The sequence below is a fragment of the Panthera onca genome, chromosome D4 (genome assembly GCF_046562875.1).
Source record: "Panthera onca isolate mPanOnc1 chromosome D4, mPanOnc1 haplotype 2, whole genome shotgun sequence".
In the NCBI taxonomy this organism is placed as follows: domain Eukaryota; kingdom Metazoa; phylum Chordata; class Mammalia; order Carnivora; family Felidae; genus Panthera; species Panthera onca.
In genome coordinates this window covers 84,179,851-84,198,305 of record NC_138351.1, presented here as the reverse complement: position 1 = coordinate 84,198,305, position 18,455 = coordinate 84,179,851, and the positions used below count along the sequence as shown (strand labels likewise).

At 42.0% G+C, this 18,455-nt stretch overlaps 1 protein-coding gene across 4 annotated transcripts in view; it reads left to right on the top strand.

The window, feature by feature from the left end:
* Nucleotides 1-18,455, top strand: part of NR6A1 (nuclear receptor subfamily 6 group A member 1) — a 231,804-nt gene that overhangs the window by 201,947 nt on the left and 11,402 nt on the right. For 2 of the 4 annotated variants that reach the window (XM_060608701.3, XM_060608703.3), the window contains 4 exons: nucleotides 3,217-3,272; nucleotides 9,857-10,011; nucleotides 11,425-11,652; nucleotides 12,973-13,227. In XM_060608701.3, the coding sequence (XP_060464684.1) occupies nucleotides 3,217-3,272; nucleotides 9,857-10,011; nucleotides 11,425-11,652; nucleotides 12,973-13,227 (694 nt within the window). The remainder of the gene's footprint in view (nucleotides 1-3,216; nucleotides 3,273-9,856; nucleotides 10,012-11,424; nucleotides 11,653-12,972; nucleotides 13,228-18,455) is intronic. The other 2 variants (XM_060608702.3, XM_060608704.3) reach the window with 2 other exon arrangements.

Sequence of the window (18,455 nt, the reverse complement as noted above, 5' to 3'; positions counted from 1 at the left end):
AGCCTGGAGCCTGCTTCGGATTCTGTGTCTCCCTCTCTCTCTGCCCCTCTCCCACTCTCTCTCTCTGTCTCAAAAATAAACATTAAAAAATTTTTTTTTTCAAATTACTAAGATAGTAATAATTAGGGCACCTTCCAAGGTTGTTGTGAGGATCATATGTGATACCATATATGTGGGTACATTAGAAGCTTTAAAATATGATCCAAGTTCTTGTTTTAAAAGAGGCACTGTGACGCATTCTATTATTTCACACACTTCAGGTAGTTTCATGCCATCTTGACGAATTTTACCATCTTTGATCAAACCAGTATTAATGTTTATATTCTTCTTTAAATCAAATTTTTTTATTTGTGTTTTTTATATATTATTTTGAGAGAGAGCAAGAGAGCGAGTCAGCATGAACAGGGGAGGGGCAGAGAGAAAGAGGGAGAGATAGGATCCCAAGCAGTCTCTGTGATGTCAGTGCAGAGCCTGATGCGGGGCTCGATCTCACAAATCATGAGATCATGACCTGAGCTGAAATCGAGAGTTGGACACTTAACTGACTGAGCCACCCCAGTGCCCCAAATCAAAAAATTTTTTAAAATCAAAGTTAATTTTCCAAGGGAATTTTTATCATCTCAGTGAATGGAAAATCAGTATTTTTTTAGTGCCTATTAAGATACATGTATAATTGAGAGTTTATCTATGCACCACCTAAAATTTTGTTTCTCCCAATGGTATGCAGGTACAATGGGAAAAACTAGTTGTGGAAAGAAATTTGGGCTTAGTCTAATAGTTTGGGTGCCATCCTTAATTCTTCTGCTGTCTAGTTTCTGTTGCCATAAGCAAAATACTTCATTTTTCTGAACCTTAGATTCATCTGTTCAGTGGGAGCAATACTAGTACTTTCCTCATGGGTTGTTTTACCCAGGATAGTACCTAAAACACAGTAGATGTCCATCATGTGTGAGTTTCCTTAGTCCAGGTGGGGTTGAGGGACAACATAAGCTTTTAAGTATCAGAACAAAATATTGGTGAGATGTAAATCTTTAAGACTTGTGGCCCTCTAAACGAAAAGAAAAACATATTGAGTTCCTTCCTCACCTACAAGACAACTAAAATGTGTTTGGTACTGGATCTGCCAATGATCTTTATTCTGTGAGCTGAAGCAAAGACATGGAGAACTCAGTATTGGAAATAGAAGTGTGTGAACACTGTCACTGACCCTGGAACAGCAGAAAAGGAATTTTAAGGAATTTTAGAACTTGAAATTAGGTTGAAAGATTGCTCCCAGACAAAAACTAGGATGCATCTGGCTCTAATACAGGCTGTGTATGTTTCCCACTCCAAATTCACAGCAGCCTTGTAAAGCAGACTACGTTGCCTCCATTTTCCTGATGAAGATGTTAAGGCTCCAGCAAAGCTGAGAATGGATCCTTGGTGTTTTAGCTACGGTGTTTGTAGAAAAGAGGCTGGATAGAGGGAAGGATTAGTTACTAAGTACCTACTTTATGTGCCAGGCCTTATGCTTGATGTTTTAGCTATGTTATTTTATATGTAATCCCCACAATACCCAGTATGATAGGTTCCAGTAGCCCCTCTATTCTTTAGTAGACTGAGGTTCAGAGAGGTGAAGAAACTTGTGTGTAATTACATAGACCAGGCAAAAACAGGATTTAGACCCAACTTTGTCTAATTCTGAACTGTGTAATTTTTTAAGGATACTGAGAATGGTATCTGCTTTAAGGAAAATGAACTGAGTGTTAGGCTTGGAACCCTCAATCCTGCCCCAAGGACTTTCTAGATTCTTAATATTATTTTTTTCGAAAGCAGGTATATTATTTTATACACACACACACACACACACACACACACACACAGCAAAGCTTACTCACACATGATGCTGTTAGCTTATCTTCTGTTGTTAACATTGCCTCCTCCAAGCCAACCTTCACAGTGGCCATCGTAAAGATTTTTTGAAAATGCCGACCTGACCACATCCATCCTCTGCATTCCATCTCATCCTCGGCTTCCGCTGCTAAAGTCCATATTCCTACCCTGCCGTTAAAGGCTATCGGTGATTGGGCCCCACTTGGCCTCTCCAACCTCCAACTTCACCTCTTACTACTCTACTCACATGCACATGCACACACAAGCTTTAGCCAGGATGAACCACTTGGAAATTACCAGAAAGAATACTCCATGTTTACTTTCAACTTGAAGCTTTTCTGTGTACTGTTCACTCACCCTTTTACTGCTTGCGTAAATCCTATTCATACTTTAAGACGCAGTTCAGAAGTCATCTTTGCCAGAAAGTTTTGCCAGATACCATAGTCTTTCTGTAATTGTAGATCAGAAGTTTCTCTTCTGTGCCCCCATATTAAGTGCTCCATAAACAGTAATGGCAATAGTATTAGTAGCTATTATGCCTAATAACACTGGTACTATTTAAAGGGTGCTTTTTATAGCTAAATAACTTCTTCCTTTTGTGGAATCACCCGAATAAGAAACAATTGCAATGGGAACTCTACTGACTGCTTTTATAGGGAGAAACCAATCAGATCAAAATTTTGATTAATTAAAAAAAACAAAAAACAAAGAACCTTTTCTCATCCTACACATTAGACTGCAACTTAGCCTGGAAATAAAACAAAATATCTAAAAATGGAAATGTTCTCAGGGTGCCTGAGTGGCTTAGTTGGTTTAAGCATCTCACTCTTTGATTTCAGCTCAGATCAGGATCTCCTGGTTTGTGGGATCATCGAGCCCTGCATTGGGCTCTGCACTGACAGAGCAGAGCCTACTTGAGATTCTCTCTCCCCCTTTCTCTGCTTCTCTCTCTCTCTCTTTCAAAATAAATAAATAATTTTTTTAAATAGAAATATTGTTTCTATCCCTCTCTTCAAATTTACTGAAGCCTTCAGATGCATCATCCTGGTGGGATATTTGTAACTGGGGGACTATTAATAACGCTGTCATCTTTGTTGAAATATTAAACGTATGCATTGTGTACAGTGTGTGTCCATTGCCTTGGGGGTCCAAAAGTATCTGTTGCCTATGAGGTAGCCTAGAATAATGAAAAGAGTATATATACTTTCGGTCTAGAAAGACCTGTTTTTTAATCTTGATTTCACCAATTATTACTTTGTGCTTTGGGCCACATAAGTTCTCTTTTTAAAGTGCCTAGACTTGTGTGGGTATGCTTTGACTGTCTTGGCTTATGTTTCCTTCCAGCAATCAGAGAAGATGGCATGCCCGGAGGCCGGAATAAGAGCATTGGGCCGGTCCAGGTGAGTTCTAGGCCTCACTCTTTGTTATCCACCCTGGAAACCCAGGGCTCCACATGTTCCCATAGCTACTTATCCTTGATCCTCTCATTTCCTGCTAGGGGAGCCATCTTGTTTTCATTCCTGTAAAACTGCTTTTAGAGCCTGGTATGAAAGTACTTTGAAAATCTTAAATATGTTAAGATAATTATTTAAAGCTCTTTTTGTGATTCCCTCAACCCTTCCCAAGGATTTCACAGGAAGTCAACTCAATTCTGGTTTTAAACCATCCAGAGAATTTTTTTATGTCATTAAAACAGCCTGGCAGAAATCAGTAAGATTACTTTGCCTTGTTTGTAGAGTAGGAATGATAATACCCATTTAATCTCACAAATATTATTAAGTACTTACTTTGTACAGGTCCTCTGTACTGTGAACTCAGTCTAGTGGAAGAGACAGATGTGTAAACAGACATTCAGAGTACAGTGAGTAGTAACAGGGGATACCTAGGGAGTACAGAAAAGAGGGACTTCTTTTCTGTTTGGATTGGAGCCATTGTTGGGGACTAAAGACATTTAGGGAAGGCTTCCTAGAGAAGGGAGAGTTTCAACTGAGTCTTGAAGGAAAAGGAGGAATTAGTTATGTTGGGAAGGAGTGGGGAGCCAAATATCTTGTAATACTGCTAGACAGAACAGAATGTAAAAAGACCACAAGATGAATCTTTAAGGAATCACAGGGAGTTTATTCAGTCAGGCAGGAGCACTGGGCACATGTAATGGAGTGGCAGAAGATAAGGCAAATTCCTTGAGTTTGGAATCTGTTCTCTAGAGAGTAGCCTTGAACTCTCTTTGATTATAGTTCCTTAGGTAAAGCCTTTGTAGGACCAGCCTACACCACTTTTTCTTACTTGCCAGCAGAAGAACAACTTTATGAAGGAAGAAAATTGGATCTGTGTATGACCCAATATGTAAATCCCTCAGGACACCAGTGGGCAGGACCATGCCTCAAGGATTATTGGTGTGGACCAAGAGGCAACCACCAAAAGCTTTTAAGGAGAGAGAGAGAGAGAGAGAGAGAGAGAGAGAGAGAATCAGATTTGCATTTTAGAAAGATCATTCTAATAGTAGAAATGGTTTGTGAGGAGCTGAGTAAGTGCCAGTGAAACTGGGGGCAGAGAAAAAGCAATTCAGAGGGTTTTACAGAAGTCTAGCCAAGAGATATAGATAGTGGTTTTAAGTAGGGCAATGATAGTATAGATTGAAGGGGAGAGAATAGACTCAAGAGATATTTAATAGGTAAAATTGGTAGGATTTATCTAATTGAATATGAGGGAATATGAGAGAAAGACAGGAATTCAGTCATTTTGAGACATACGCTGATGATATATGGCGCATTTCCTATCACATGAACTCATTATGAGTTCGTGTGTGCGCTCAATTGGGGTGTGGGTGTATGCTGTATTCATTCTGTCTTTTTATTAATCCAATATTTATATTCATGTTATTCAAATCATATCTGTTTCTTGAAAGTCAATTTGATTCATTTTGGCCTATACATAGGTATTCTGTGTGTGTGTGTTAAAAAAAACATAACATGAAGTTAACAAATTAAGTATGCAGTACAGTATTGTTTACTATATGCACATTTTCATCTATATATAGAGCCTTTTCATCTTATGACTGAAACTTTATACTCACTGAGCAGCAACTCCTTATTTCCCCCTCTCCCCATTCCCTGGCAACCACCATTCTACTTTTGCCTTTCTAGGAGTGTGGCTACTTTTGAGACCTCATGGAATCTGCAGTATTTGTTTTTCTGTGACTTCCTTATTTCACTTAGCGTATTGTAGCATATGACAGGATTTCTAAGGCTGAATAATATTCCATTGCAGATATATACCATATTTTGTTAATTCGTTCATCTGTCGGTGGATATTTAAGTTGTTTCCATCTCTTGGCCTTTGTGAATAATGCAGTGAACAAGGAAGTGCAAATCTCTCTTTGAGATCCTGATTTCAGTTCTTTTGGACAAATACCCAGAAGTGGGATTACTGGCTCATATGGTGTTTTTATTTTTACTTTTTTGAAAAACCTTCATAACTGTCTTCCATAGCGGCCACAACCATTTTCCATTCCCACCCAGCAGTGCACAAAGGTTCCAACTTTCTGCATCTTCTCTAGTACTTCTTATTTTCTGTTTTTTTCTGTTAATGTCATTCTGGACAGGTGTGAGGTTTTAATTTGCATTTGTCTGATTGGTGACATTGAGCATCTTTTCATGTATTTGTTGGCTGTGCTGTTTATATGTCTTTGGAGAAGATTTTTTGGGTCTGTTTTTGTCTATTCAAATCTTTTGCTGCCCCCCCCCCTTTTTTTTTGGAGAGAGAGAGAGTGCATGTGAACATAAGCAGGGGAGGGGCAGAGGGAGAGGGAGAGGGAGAGGGAGAGAGAGAGAGAGAGAGAGAGAGAAAGAGAAAGAGAGAAAGGGAGAAAGAGAGAATATCCTAAGTAGGCTCCATGCTCAGTGCAGAGCTCAACATGACAAGAAGCCTTTTCTCTGTTTTCTGTTAAGAGTTTTACAGTTTCAGGTCTTACATTTAAGTCTAATCCATTTTAAGTTGATTTTTGTATGTAGTATAAAAGATCAGAATCTACTTTCATCCTTTTGCATATGAATATCTAGTTTCTTTATACCACTTGTTAAAGAGACTATTGTTGTGTAGCCTTGGCAGCTTTGTCAAAGATCTTTTGACTCTACATATGTGGGCTTATTTGGGGGCTCTCTGTTCTGTTCCATTGGTCTATAGTCCTGTCCTTATGCCAGTACCATGCCATACTGTTTTGGTTGCTGTAGCTTTGTAATATGTTTTGAAAACAGGAAGTGTAAAGGCCTCTAGCTTTGTTGGTTTTTGTCAGGTTGTTTCGGCAATTTGTGGTTCTTTGTGTTTCCATATGAATTTTGGGACTTTTTTTTTCTATTTCTGCAAAAAATGCCGTTGGAATTTTGATAAGGATTATACTGAATCTGTAGATCACCTTGGATCCTATGGACATTTTAACAATATTGTTTTTTAATCTGTGAACACAGGCTGTCTTTCCATTTATTTATATCTTTAATTTCTTTCAGCGGTGTACAAGTCTTTCATCCCTTTAATTATGTTTATTCCTAAATATCTTGTTCTTTTTGATACTATTGTAACTGAGATTGTTTTCTTAATTTCCTTTTCAGATTTATTGTTAGTATATAAAAATGCTGAGATTGTTAGTATATAAAATGTACTGACTTTTGTACATTGATTTTTTTTTTATCCTGAAACTTTGCTGAATTCTTTTTTTTTTTTTTTTAAGTTTGTTTATTTTGAGAGAGAGAACAAGTGGGGAAGGGGCAGAGAGAGAGAGAGAAAGAGAGAGAGAGAGAGAATCCCAGGCAGGCTCTGCACTGTCAGTACAAAGCCCAATGCTGGGCTCGAACTTATAAACCGTGAGATCATGACCTGAGCCAAAGTCAGATACTTAACTGACTGAGCCATCCAGGTGCTCCTGCTGAATTCTTTTATTAATTCTAAGTTTTCTATGTGGAATCTTTAGAGTTTTGTATTTACAACAAGATCATGTCATCTATAAACAGAGGTAATTTGCTTCTTTCTGATTTAGATTTTTTAAAAATTTCTCTTACATGCCTAATTGCAACGGCTAGGACTTCTAATACCGTGTAAGGAGAAATGGCGAAAGTGGGCATTTTTGCTGTAATCCTGATCTTAGGAAAAAAACTCTTAGTTTTTCATTATTGAGTAATGATATTAGCTGTGGGCTTTTCATGTGTGGCCTTTGTTTGTAGTCATTCTTTTTGTATTTAGATGCAGCAGAAAGTTTATCCACTGGGAATAATTCTTTTTTTTTTTTTAATGTTTATTTATGTTGAGAGAGAGTGAGAGCACGAGCAGAGGTGGGGCAGAAAGAGAGAGAGAGAATCCAAAACAGGCTCTGTGCTGTCAGCACAGAGCCAGACATGGGGCTTGATCTTCTAAACCGTGAGATCATGACCTGAGCAGGAATCAAGAGTTGGACGCTTAACCCACTGAGACACCCAGGCACCCCGGGAAGAATTCTTAAGCATTTCCTCAATGAAGAACCTTCCTCAGTATTACCCAATGACTTTTGAGTACTCTTCTCCCACCATGCCAGGGCTTTTCAGTCGCTTATGTCTCTAGACCCTATGTTCTCTCTAGAATTGAGGTAGCTGATGCTCAGAGAAACATTCCTATTTCATCTCTCGTTACATTTGACATTTTGCTACTAGGCATATAATTTCCTCTTTTGTCTTTTACTTTTTTAGATGATCTGTTAGGAAGAGAAAGCTGTGATCTCCAAGTGCTTAATTACAAGGGATAGAATTGAGCAACTGTTGTGCACTTGCACCTCATAACTTTATCTTAGATCAACCTCCCAAGTCTGTCTGGCTCAGTTTTGCACCCTGTGAGGGAATCCTGAACTGTGAAGGAGGTGGTGTTATCTTCATTTTACAAGTGAGGGAACTAAGGCTCAGAAAACTTGAGTGACTTGCCCAACAGTGAGCACCCAGGTAGAAAATGACAGATGAGGTCTGAACCTAGACGTAAGCACTGCTGGTGTGTTCTATCCCCTTAATGCATCACTGATGGCCTAGTGTACCATGGGACCCATAGGAAGAGACAGGTGCAGTACACCTTTGTCTCCCAGCTGGAACCAGTCTTACTGACTGGTTGTTTTCACCTCGCTCAAGTACTTCCATGCCCTCTAAGCTCTGGTCTTCCTCTCACTGCCATCACTGAGCCTGCTTCAGTCAGGGTGTCACTAAATGTCTTACAGTTTGATGGCACCTTTTGTCTTCACGTGTCTTTTTTTTTTTTTTTTTTTTTTTAATGTTTATTTATTTTTGAGAGAGACAGAGACAGAGCACAAGTAGGGGAGGGGCAGATAGACACAGAATCCGAAGCAGGCGCTAGGCTCCGAGCTGTCAGCACAGAGCCTGGTGTGGGGCTTGAACCCACAGACCATGATGAGATCATGACCTGAGCTGAAGTCGGACGCTTAACTGAGTAAGCCATCCAGGCGCCCCTTCACGTGTCTTACACAATGTGTGATTTCAGTGTTCTAAAGATCCCTAAGTGAAAAGATTTGTTTTGCTACATGTGCTTGAATAAAGACTACCGTACCTCCAATTCAGTACACAATCTAAGTTATTTAAGACCAGTCACTCAACTTGTGTACCAGTTAAATGTTTCTCGTTTTCCCTCCAAGTCCTGTATGCTGGCTGGCTTCCAGTTCTAAATGCCTCCTGTATTTATGATCACAGCAGCTCAAGGTTTCCTCACAGGCTGCTGGAACAAAGAGTTATGCAGGTTTGACTCAGATTTCAGAGAAAATGTCCTCCCAGGCTTTCTATAGAAACAAAAAATAAAAATGTATCTGGCCTTTCCTCCTTACTACTCACTCTCATCCCGTGCTAAGTTTAGCCAGTTAAGCTTCAACTCTGGGTTAAACACTGTATAGAAGATGTGTTTACTCACTCCCTGTGTGGTATGATAGCTAGAGCCAGGGACTGAATACTTGGATACTTTGGCCTCTTCCTCAAACTCCTCCCCAGACGTGGGCACACAGTGTGATCTTGGGCAGGTCAGTTCACTTGTCTGAGCTAGAGTTTCTTCTTATTTATTCAGTAGGGTTGGGAATGTCTTTCTTACTAAGAAAATCCATGTGGAGTTTCATGGACAGTACTTAATAAGTGAACATTTGTTTATCCAACGTGCATTTTTTGAGCACTTTTTTCTAGGTTCTAATCATAGCCTTAGGTCTAATAGAGGGTATTCTTATGATACATTATCGTAAATGCTATAAAAATAATAATGATGATGAAGATATCATTGTCAGCCTTCCATAATTATTGCTATGTGCTAAGCCCTTTTCTAAACATGTGATAATGTATTAACTAATTTAATCCTCACAATAACCCCACGAGACAGATATTATTCTCTCCACCACATAGATAAAGGAATTTAAGTTAAAATAGGTAAATGACTTGCCTAAGATTGTACAACTTTTAGAAAGTAGCAGAACCTGTGTTGGAACAAAGGTGCTCTGACTCTAGAATTCATACTCTTAACCACTATGTTATTCTGCCTATCTCAGAATCCATAGAATTGTAAGTGGACAGAAGAAGGACCTAAAATTCTGTCTAGGTAGCGATAGAGGGTTCACAAAGAAGGTAACATTTGAATTGGGTCTTAAAAGGCAAGGAGGAGTTTGTTATTGAAGAGTGGTGTTTCAGGGGTAGGGAAGAATAAACTCAAAGACAAAGAGGAATGTTGAAGAACATAGACACTTTGTGGCTTGAGAGGAGGGTAAATGGACAAGAGGAAAATTATGGTGAGCTGTGGTGCTAGGAAGCAAGCAACCGAGCTGTCCTAAGATTAGTGAGAGACTGTGGGGTATGGAGGTAGAAGAGAGGGAATCTGGGTTTCTCTCTAGAGAGTTCTAGGAATGTGAGTTTTAAATACATTCTCAGTCCTAAAGAAGGAACGGAGGTTATCCTGGGCACCCAGTCTAACATGTGTCAATTCCTTGTCAAAGATATCAGAGGAGGAGATCGAAAGGATCATGTCTGGGCAGGAATTTGAGGAAGAGGCCAATCACTGGAGCAACCATGGTGACAGCGACCACAGTTCCCCTGGGAACAGGGCCTCAGAGAGCAACCAGCCCTCACCGGGCTCCACACTGTCCTCCAGGTGAGCTTCAAGGCAAACCCAGCATCATCTAGGGATCACCCAGAGAGTACACAGACCCACACGGAACCTCTGGGCTGTCTCAGCCATTGTACTCTTGTTCCCTCAGTCTTTGGGGCAGGGACGGACCAGGATGACACAGAACAGCATTTCACAGCCTGGTTTTTGCTGAAGACCTTGAAAATGTCAGCAGTCTCTTTGCAGACTAATAAAGTACTATAGCTGCTGTCTGTGCCCATACGTTCTTCACCTAACAAAATAACATTTTAAATGTAGCTCTTTTCTCTCATTTACTTTATCACTGAAATAAAACAAACCACATTGACAATATTGAATTAAGTTCTAATTTCTTTGCCTCAGCAAGAGTGAAGATTTTCACTTTATAAATTTTAAGAAACTGAAAAATTTTAAGCTAGTGATTTAAATTTGCTGTTATCATGGAATACCAATTTGGAGACTCTTTGTTCAAGAATGTTAAGTTAGTTGTTATGTGTAAATGTAGCCATCAACTACCAGGGAAGATTTCCTTTTTGCAGAAATCTTTCTTATAGGACAGGGATTGATAAACGTTTTCTATAAGGCCAGATAATAAATAATTTAGGCTTTGTAGGCTACACAGTCTGGGTCTCACCTACTCTGCCATTATGGTGCAAAAGCCACCAGACACTACGTGAATGAATGAATGTGGCTGTGTACCATTAGCCTATAGTTTACCAGCCCCTGTTACAGGAAATGCATCTAGGTAAAGCTACAGGATTGTTGTTTTAGGTAACAGAGTGGTTAGATTTCTTCAGTGGTTAGTGGTTAGATTTTTCCAATGGCCAGTGATTAGATTTCTCCAGGAAAATACCAAGAATCTGCCTGCAGATTTTTACCTGCCTTTTTCTTGGTATTTTACGGTAACTTTTATTCATTCATTTGTTCCTTTTTGTTTCAGTTCTTTCAGTTGTTCCTTTTTTGTTCCTTCTTTTGAATGTTTAGGGGAGTTGTTGCCACATGTCAGGTTCCTTGCTAGGTGCTGGATTTGTTTTGTGGCCTGGCAAGGCCCTTAGGCTGGCTGTGCCTTAGTTTTCCTAGTAATAAAAAAATACATACCCCCACACCTTTGTGGACCATAGTCTGTGAGTATCCATTAAAATCTCTTCAAATGTGGCACCTATACAAAGAATTTATTCAACCACTCTTTATTCAGTACCTATTTTGCCAGGTGCTGGGTGTCCAATGATAAGTCACACATACACACATCTGTACAGAGTCCCTATCTAGTAGGGGAGACATGCATGTAACCGTTAATTATGTCCCTGATGAAGACACACTGCATGGCCAAAGAACACCTTAGCCACATTGTGGCTCACTTCCTTTGAGCAGGCAGTACACCTGCCACGGTTCTGCTTGACATGAAACTTTTCTTTCCAGTAGGTCTGTGGAACTAAATGGATTCATGGCATTCAGAGAGCAGTACATGGGGATGTCTGTGCCTCCACACTATCAATACATACCGCACCTTTTTAGCTATTCCGCCCACTCGCCACTTCTGCCCCCACAAGCTCGCAGCCTGGATCCTCAGTCGTACAGTCTGATTCACCAGCTGGTATCAGCGGAGGACCTGGAGCCATTGGGCACGCCCATGTTGATTGAAGATGGGTGAGTGCCCCATTTAGTCCTTGCGACTTCAAAATGATCTCCACCCCACACCCACCTTCATCCCTGGCTACTAATACCCTAGGCTTTGGAATGAGTCAGAGGATAATGAGTAATGACTGAAGCATCAGAGGACAAATCTGTATATATCTTTGCAGGCAGTGGTCCCTTGTTTTTCTCTTGAGCATCTTTTTTCATAGAGTTGGGACTGTTTTATCAATCCTATGGAATTGGGATTAAAAGGCTTGTTTCTGCTTGGGCCTAGCTAGGTAAGCCAGGCCCTGGGATGGGTCTGAAGTGCTTCTCTGGCTCTGAGTCAGAGATGAAATATACTTCTGGGGATAATCATACATTAAGTTCAGGCTCCGTAACAAGGCACTAACTGGTTGTGGACTATCTGCATCTCTAGCCAACGTACCCATTGGTAGCCTGGTGCCATGTGCTCTGTGTACAGACCTGAGTTGGTGGAAGGAATACTCTTTAAATCCTCTGTCACCTCTACCTGAGTAGATACTAGTTCAGCCTTCAGGCCCACCAATTGCTGCACCCATTCCTTTGGCCTGGGGCACAGGCTGTTTCCTATCAAGCTTAGATCCCTAGGATGTATCTAGAGATCTTTCAAGCTAGTCTCCAATATCAGCGGAGGAAATTCAAAGATCTTCTTATAAGAAGGACACACAAAATCTTTATAAATCTGAGTGTGGGGGTGTGGGGAAGAGTCATGCCCAGGGGCCTTGAGAGAAAGAAAACTGGGACCCTATCTCATCCAGCCCAGAGATGAGAAATGCCCTGCTCCTTCCATACAGCAGTAACTCACAAAGGCTAAGCAACTTTAGTTCCTGAACTCACCACCAGGGGGTGCAATGAGAGCAGGAAAACCTTCTGAACATGTTCTCTCAGCCATCTGTCCTCAGGCTCATTTTTGTTGTCAGCCCCTGTACTGGGTGGGTACCAGACCTGACCTAATGGAGCTCTCATTGCCAAAACTAGTGCAAGGGTCACAGAATTTTCTCTCAACACATGGAACATTTGTGGACACCAACATTAAAAGTCATACTGCCTAATAATTGCACAAATTTCCAAGCCTCCTTTCCTTTCTACAACCTTTTCTCACCAAACCCACCTCCCCAGCCCTGAGCTTGCTGCTGGCTCCAGTCCTGCCGCTTTATCATTAGACTCAATTGAATGAAGTTGGAGACCCATGATCAAGGGCAAGGAGCCCACTGCCAGAGACCCTTTCTACTCTTAGGAGTAGCCTCTACCTGTGCCCTTATCCTCTCTCTCTGGCCACCGGAAGTAATTTTCCACTGTCCCTACCCCCAGGTATGCTGTGACTCAGGCAGAGCTGTTTGCCCTGCTTTGCCGCCTAGCTGATGAGCTGCTCTTTAGGCAGATTGCTTGGATCAAGAAACTGCCTTTCTTCTGCGAGCTCTCAATCAAGGATTACACGTGCCTCCTGAGCTCTACATGGCAAGAATTAATCCTGCTGTCTTCCCTCACTGTTTATAGCAAACAGATCTTTGGGGAGCTGGCTGATGTCACTGCCAAGTATTCACCCTCTGATGAGGAACTACACAGGTAAGGGCTGTTGGCTGGGGAGGAAGTCCCAAGCAACCAAACCATTGTCATTCCTGCAAGGTGGGGATGGAGTGCTCCCCACTGACACTCCAAAGGATAGGAATTAAAGCCACACACAAGGCTGGATTTGAATCCTCACTCTACCACTGACTACCTTTGTGACCATGGTCAAATCTCTGATCCCCAGGTTCTGAATTTCTAAAATGGGATAATACCAGTACTTCCCCCAACAAGGTAGTCGTGAAAAATAAATAATATTGTGCAGCATGCCTTGGCAGAGTTCTAAGCTATTATTATTATTATTATTATTATTATTATTATTATTTTAATCACATCTGGATCATTGAGGTAAGAGAATATATCTGGGAAAAACAAAAATCTAAACTCTAAACTTTATCTGTAAGGTGAGGGGGCTCTGAGCTATAGTTTACAATTGAAGAATAAGACCTAGAAGTCACTGCAGTATCTACTGTGTGCCAGGCACCGGGCTTGGCTTTTTTTTTTTTTTTTTTTTTTAAGTTTATCTATTTATCTTGAGAGAGAGAAAGAGAATGTGAGCAGGGGACGGGCAAAGAGAGAGGGAGAAAGAGAATCCCAAGCAGGCTCCACACTGCCAGTGCAGAGCTCAGTGTGGGGCTCAGTCTCACAAACTCTGAGATCATGACCTGAGCCGATACCAAGAGTTAGTCGCTTAACCAACTGAGTCACCCAGATGCCCCTGGGCTTGGTATTTTATATGATTGTCTTCTTTCTTTCTCACAGCCTCCAGCATTATAGGTGTGGTTATGCCCATTTTATAGATAAGAAAACTGAAGTTCAAAGAGACCTGCCCTTGAGTGTTGGGACCAACACTCCAGAGCCTGGATTTGAACCTGTGCCTACCTGGTGTCAAAGCTTAGGCTCTGTTACTGTATCTGAGATGCAGTGTAATGGTAACAGCATGGGACTAAGAGACTGAGCCATTCTTTTCAATGTTTTCTGGCATAATGTCTCATCCCAGCTGACCAGGATCCTAATCTCCCTGTCTAGCACAAATCTTTTACTCACTCACTTTGAAGACCTACAGCACATGGTGACAACCCAAAATCAGAACAAATGATCAGTTGATACAGCTTTTCTGGCTTATTAATTTATCCATGTGAAAAATAAAGCTTAAATCACATTGCAATAGACATTTCATTAATTCACCTTTATTGAACAGTTTAAAAAAACAAAGTCATGGGATTCCAGAGCACCAAGAAAAAGAGGAGAAAAGGTACCCCCATCAATGAAAGCTGAAGGAGATGGGGTGCTAGCCCCCACACTTCTCTACACAGGACCAAAGTACATCTTCCCCTGCCATCCAGTTACCATGGCATAAAGACAGGGGGAGTGTTGGGCTGAGAGTAAAGCTCCAAGACTCTCAAGGGCTCTTTGCAAAGCTGAGGGAGGGAGGAATCAGGGTGCCAATACCCTCCTCTGATTTTCTAATATTTCCTTTTCAGTGATGCTTACTGGTTTCAGGGTAATCTGTAAATGACAGAGCTTTGAACCCAGCTGACACTTTGACCTGTAAACAGAGCTATCTGATTTTGCACATGACCTAACCCCTTGTCTTGAGCCTCTAATTCATTGTTTCTATCAAATTCCTATCTCCTCCTTAACTCTGGGCCAACTAAGTGTATGAATTGCAGTTAGCAATGCTAATACTGTCAGGGTTTGTAGAGCTGGCCCAATGAGCCTGGCCTCCTTATTTGCTTGGAATCCACCAGTGCAGCCTGCGGCTGTCTACAAAGTCAGCCTATGGGCTCCAGTCTCTATAGAATGATGGGTTTTCCCAGGTCTTCTGCAGGTAGGCAAGGATCATTGGCCATGCAGAGCCCTCTGTGGCTTTGAGCTTTATAAGGCACCCCATCCCACTGTATCCAGTCCCTTGGGCCCTAAGAGCAAGGCAGGGGCCAGTAACAGCTAAATTAGTGAGGGAATGTTTATTTCCTAGGAAGCCTCCTTACCAAGGAGAATGTAGAGCTGCACTGTCCAATATAGTAACTGCTAGCCTCGGGTGACTTTTTAAATTTAATTTAATTAAAATTCAATAAAATGAAAAATTCAGTCCTCATTAGCACTAGCCACATTTCCACGTGCTCACTAGCCACATGTGATTAGTGGATCATGTATTGGACAGTGAAGATACAGAACATCGCCATCATCTCAGAAAGTTCTGTTGAACAGTGCTAATTCTAGACGATGTATTGGTGCTGAGCTCTCTAGTGGATTCTGAGGATAAGAAATAGATTTGTTGTCAGGACTCACTACTCCATGCTAAAAGCATATGGAATCCTTCCATGGAAAAATAGGAGTTAAATTTCAACAAGTTAGTTCTGATTCCATGTACTAGGACCCTGTTGTGCATGTCAGGGGAGCGGTGTTGGGATCGTAGATGATGCAGACACGGTTTCTGACTCAGGTGAGAGCCCCGTGGTTTAGGAGATTGGGAGACAAATAGAAACAGAGAACAGTCTATAATCCAGGGGGGTACTGGTAGAGATTGAGGGACATATGAGGGACTAGGAAGTAAGTACCTCTACTTGCATAATCAGGTAGTGCTTGCCAGGGGATAAGACATTTGAGTTGCATCTTGAAGTGGGTTTTTATATGTAGATTATAGAGAACAGGAGGAAGGCAGGAGATAAAACAGAGTCCTAGAAGTTAGAGATCTTGGATAGTTGGTTTGTGTACGGAATCAAAAGCAATCCTGTGGATTGTATAGAGAGAATGTATCTGAGAGACAGAAATGAGGGGAGAAATGACTGGAGAGAAAGGTATAAGAAGGCAGATCATGAAGGTATTCAAATGCCAATCTAAAGAATGTGGATTATCTTATGTGACTACTGTTAAGTCTTAGGATGTTTTTAAGTGGAGTAATTACATGGGCAGTTAGCATTTTAGAAAGATCCCTGAGGCTCTAAAGTCAGGATTGATTGGCATTGACAACGCTAGAGGATGGTATCTGTGTAGGAGGTTGTTCCATAATCCAGGTAAAAGAAAACAAGGCCTGGACAAGGCAGCAGTGACTATGGGAATAGAGAGGACAGCACAAAATTAAGAGATAACAAGGAGGTAAAGTCAGTGGGACTTCAGTGAGTGGAAAGTTGGGTGGGGGTGCTACCAGGCAGGTGAGTGCCAATTCTCTTAGCCAAGATAATGGAGCCTGAGAAGAACAGGCTAAGAGATGAGCCACTCTGAGTTTGATCTGGAGTCTGTTGAGCCTGAGATGCATGGGGAACTGCCCTGGAGGTCAGAGGAAAAGGAAGTGTGAAAAACCCTGGAATCAGGTACATCAGTGTAAAGCATTCCTTCCTCTGCTAGAAACCCAGGGTGTGGAGTCTGTAATTGGCCATAGCTCTTTTCTACCTTGCCTGCTCCTGCATTACTCCTACTCCCCCAAAATGCCTTTACTTTTTCACAACTCTTAAGTGCAAGTAAGTTCCTGCTGTCATGAAAGGGCTTTTCCCCGATGATACATGACCACCTCCTTTTCTCTTCTCAAATATTGAATCAAATTTATGGTACCCATTTTCCTTAATCAGGCTGTTATCAGACAGTGAGCTGGGTGAATTTGATTTAAAGCAGATTGTAGCACCAGCCAGTGACTGCTCCTGGCCCTAATCAAGACTCCTTCACTCTCAAGAGAAGATGCCTTGCACTAGATGGGCTTTAATGGGCAATTCTATCTCACAAGCACTAGCTCCATTTCTGCCAGATCTATGAAAAGTTGCCTCCCAGCTTCCCTGCTCAGATCCTAGCTGTAAGGTTCAAGAAACACAATCATTTTGCTGTTGCAACAGGAGCAATGATGATGATGCCATTAATAATGATAATAGTTAACAATTATAGACTGTTTATTGTGCCAAATTCCATCTTAAGTGCTATACAAACATTATTTGTTTAGTCCTCACCACCACCCGAAGCAACTGCACTAATATTATCCTTGTTCCACAGAGGAGGAGCATGAGGGTCAGAGAGGTGAAAACTCAAAGCTACAAACCTAGGAAGAGATGAAGTAGACATCACCACCTAGATCTGTTGTGCCCCAAAGCCCAGAATCCTTACCATTTCCCTCTGCTGAATTATTTAGCCTTCTCAAAACTTCGGCTTTCTGGAATGTGTCCTGGAGTTAGAGTCTTACTCCCATCGTGGAGTGTTTATGTGGGTGCTGAGATGGCAGTTCCTCTAAGGTTGTGGCTGATGACTGCTCCTGGGGGTAGGTGCATTTAGCTGAATGAAAAGGAGACAACTAGGCCTCTCAGCCCCCTTAATGGGACATAACTTACATAGTGTCAGTTTCAATTGCTGACTGAATGGTCCAGTGGTTTGGGGGATCCTGGCAGGAATGTTTTCTTTGTCCTAGCATGCCTATGTAATGGGAACCTCGAAGAAGAATGGGTGTGTTTGTCCAACTTTCTGGCTTTAAATGCTGATAATGTGCAGACAGGGAATACAGGGGCGTTAGAACTGTGGAGTGGGCAGATGTGGAGGAGGCACGGCTGGAGGAGAAAGCAGGCCCATGGAACAGAGAACAATTTGTTTATCAAGGGGTGGGATGCGGGGTGTGGAGGAAAGCTTTGCAGTCAGGCTGTGGAGACTGAGTGGGGGCTACTGGGCTGGCTGCCAGCCCCCCACCACTGTCAGGGGTCCATGATAGTTGCCTGTCCTAGGAAATTTGGAAAAGAGAGTATGTGCTGTCCCCAGTAGAGCGGGCAGATTTGGGACATGTGCTCATGCCAGGCACTTGGGAGCTCCTTTGTATCCCTTGCAGTAAGTTCGCCACCGCAGGCTGGGGGTCCGGCTGATAACCACACACCTGCAGGTTCTGCAGTGCCAGAGGGAGCACTTGGGGCAAGCGGTTGCTGATTAAGGGAGAGAACATTATCTTTGTTTGCTACACTGCTCCGCCACAGACAGATGCTGGCATTGCCGCTCTGCTTGTGTCCTCCTTTTTGACCTACTGCTTTTCATCCCCACACCACCCCTCCAGGCAGATCCTAGAGGGAATTTGCAGGAAAGACCTTTTTCCTCTCAAGAACAGAAGTAGCCAGCAGAGTACTGTGATGAGGCAGTGATGTGATCTTCACTCTCAGGCCCACTGCCTCCTGCATGTCTCAGCAGCATCGAGGCACTGCAGCATACCCTGCACGTAGCTGAGTTGAGCCCTGGGCTGAGTTGCTGTGGGGACCTGACAGTCAGGG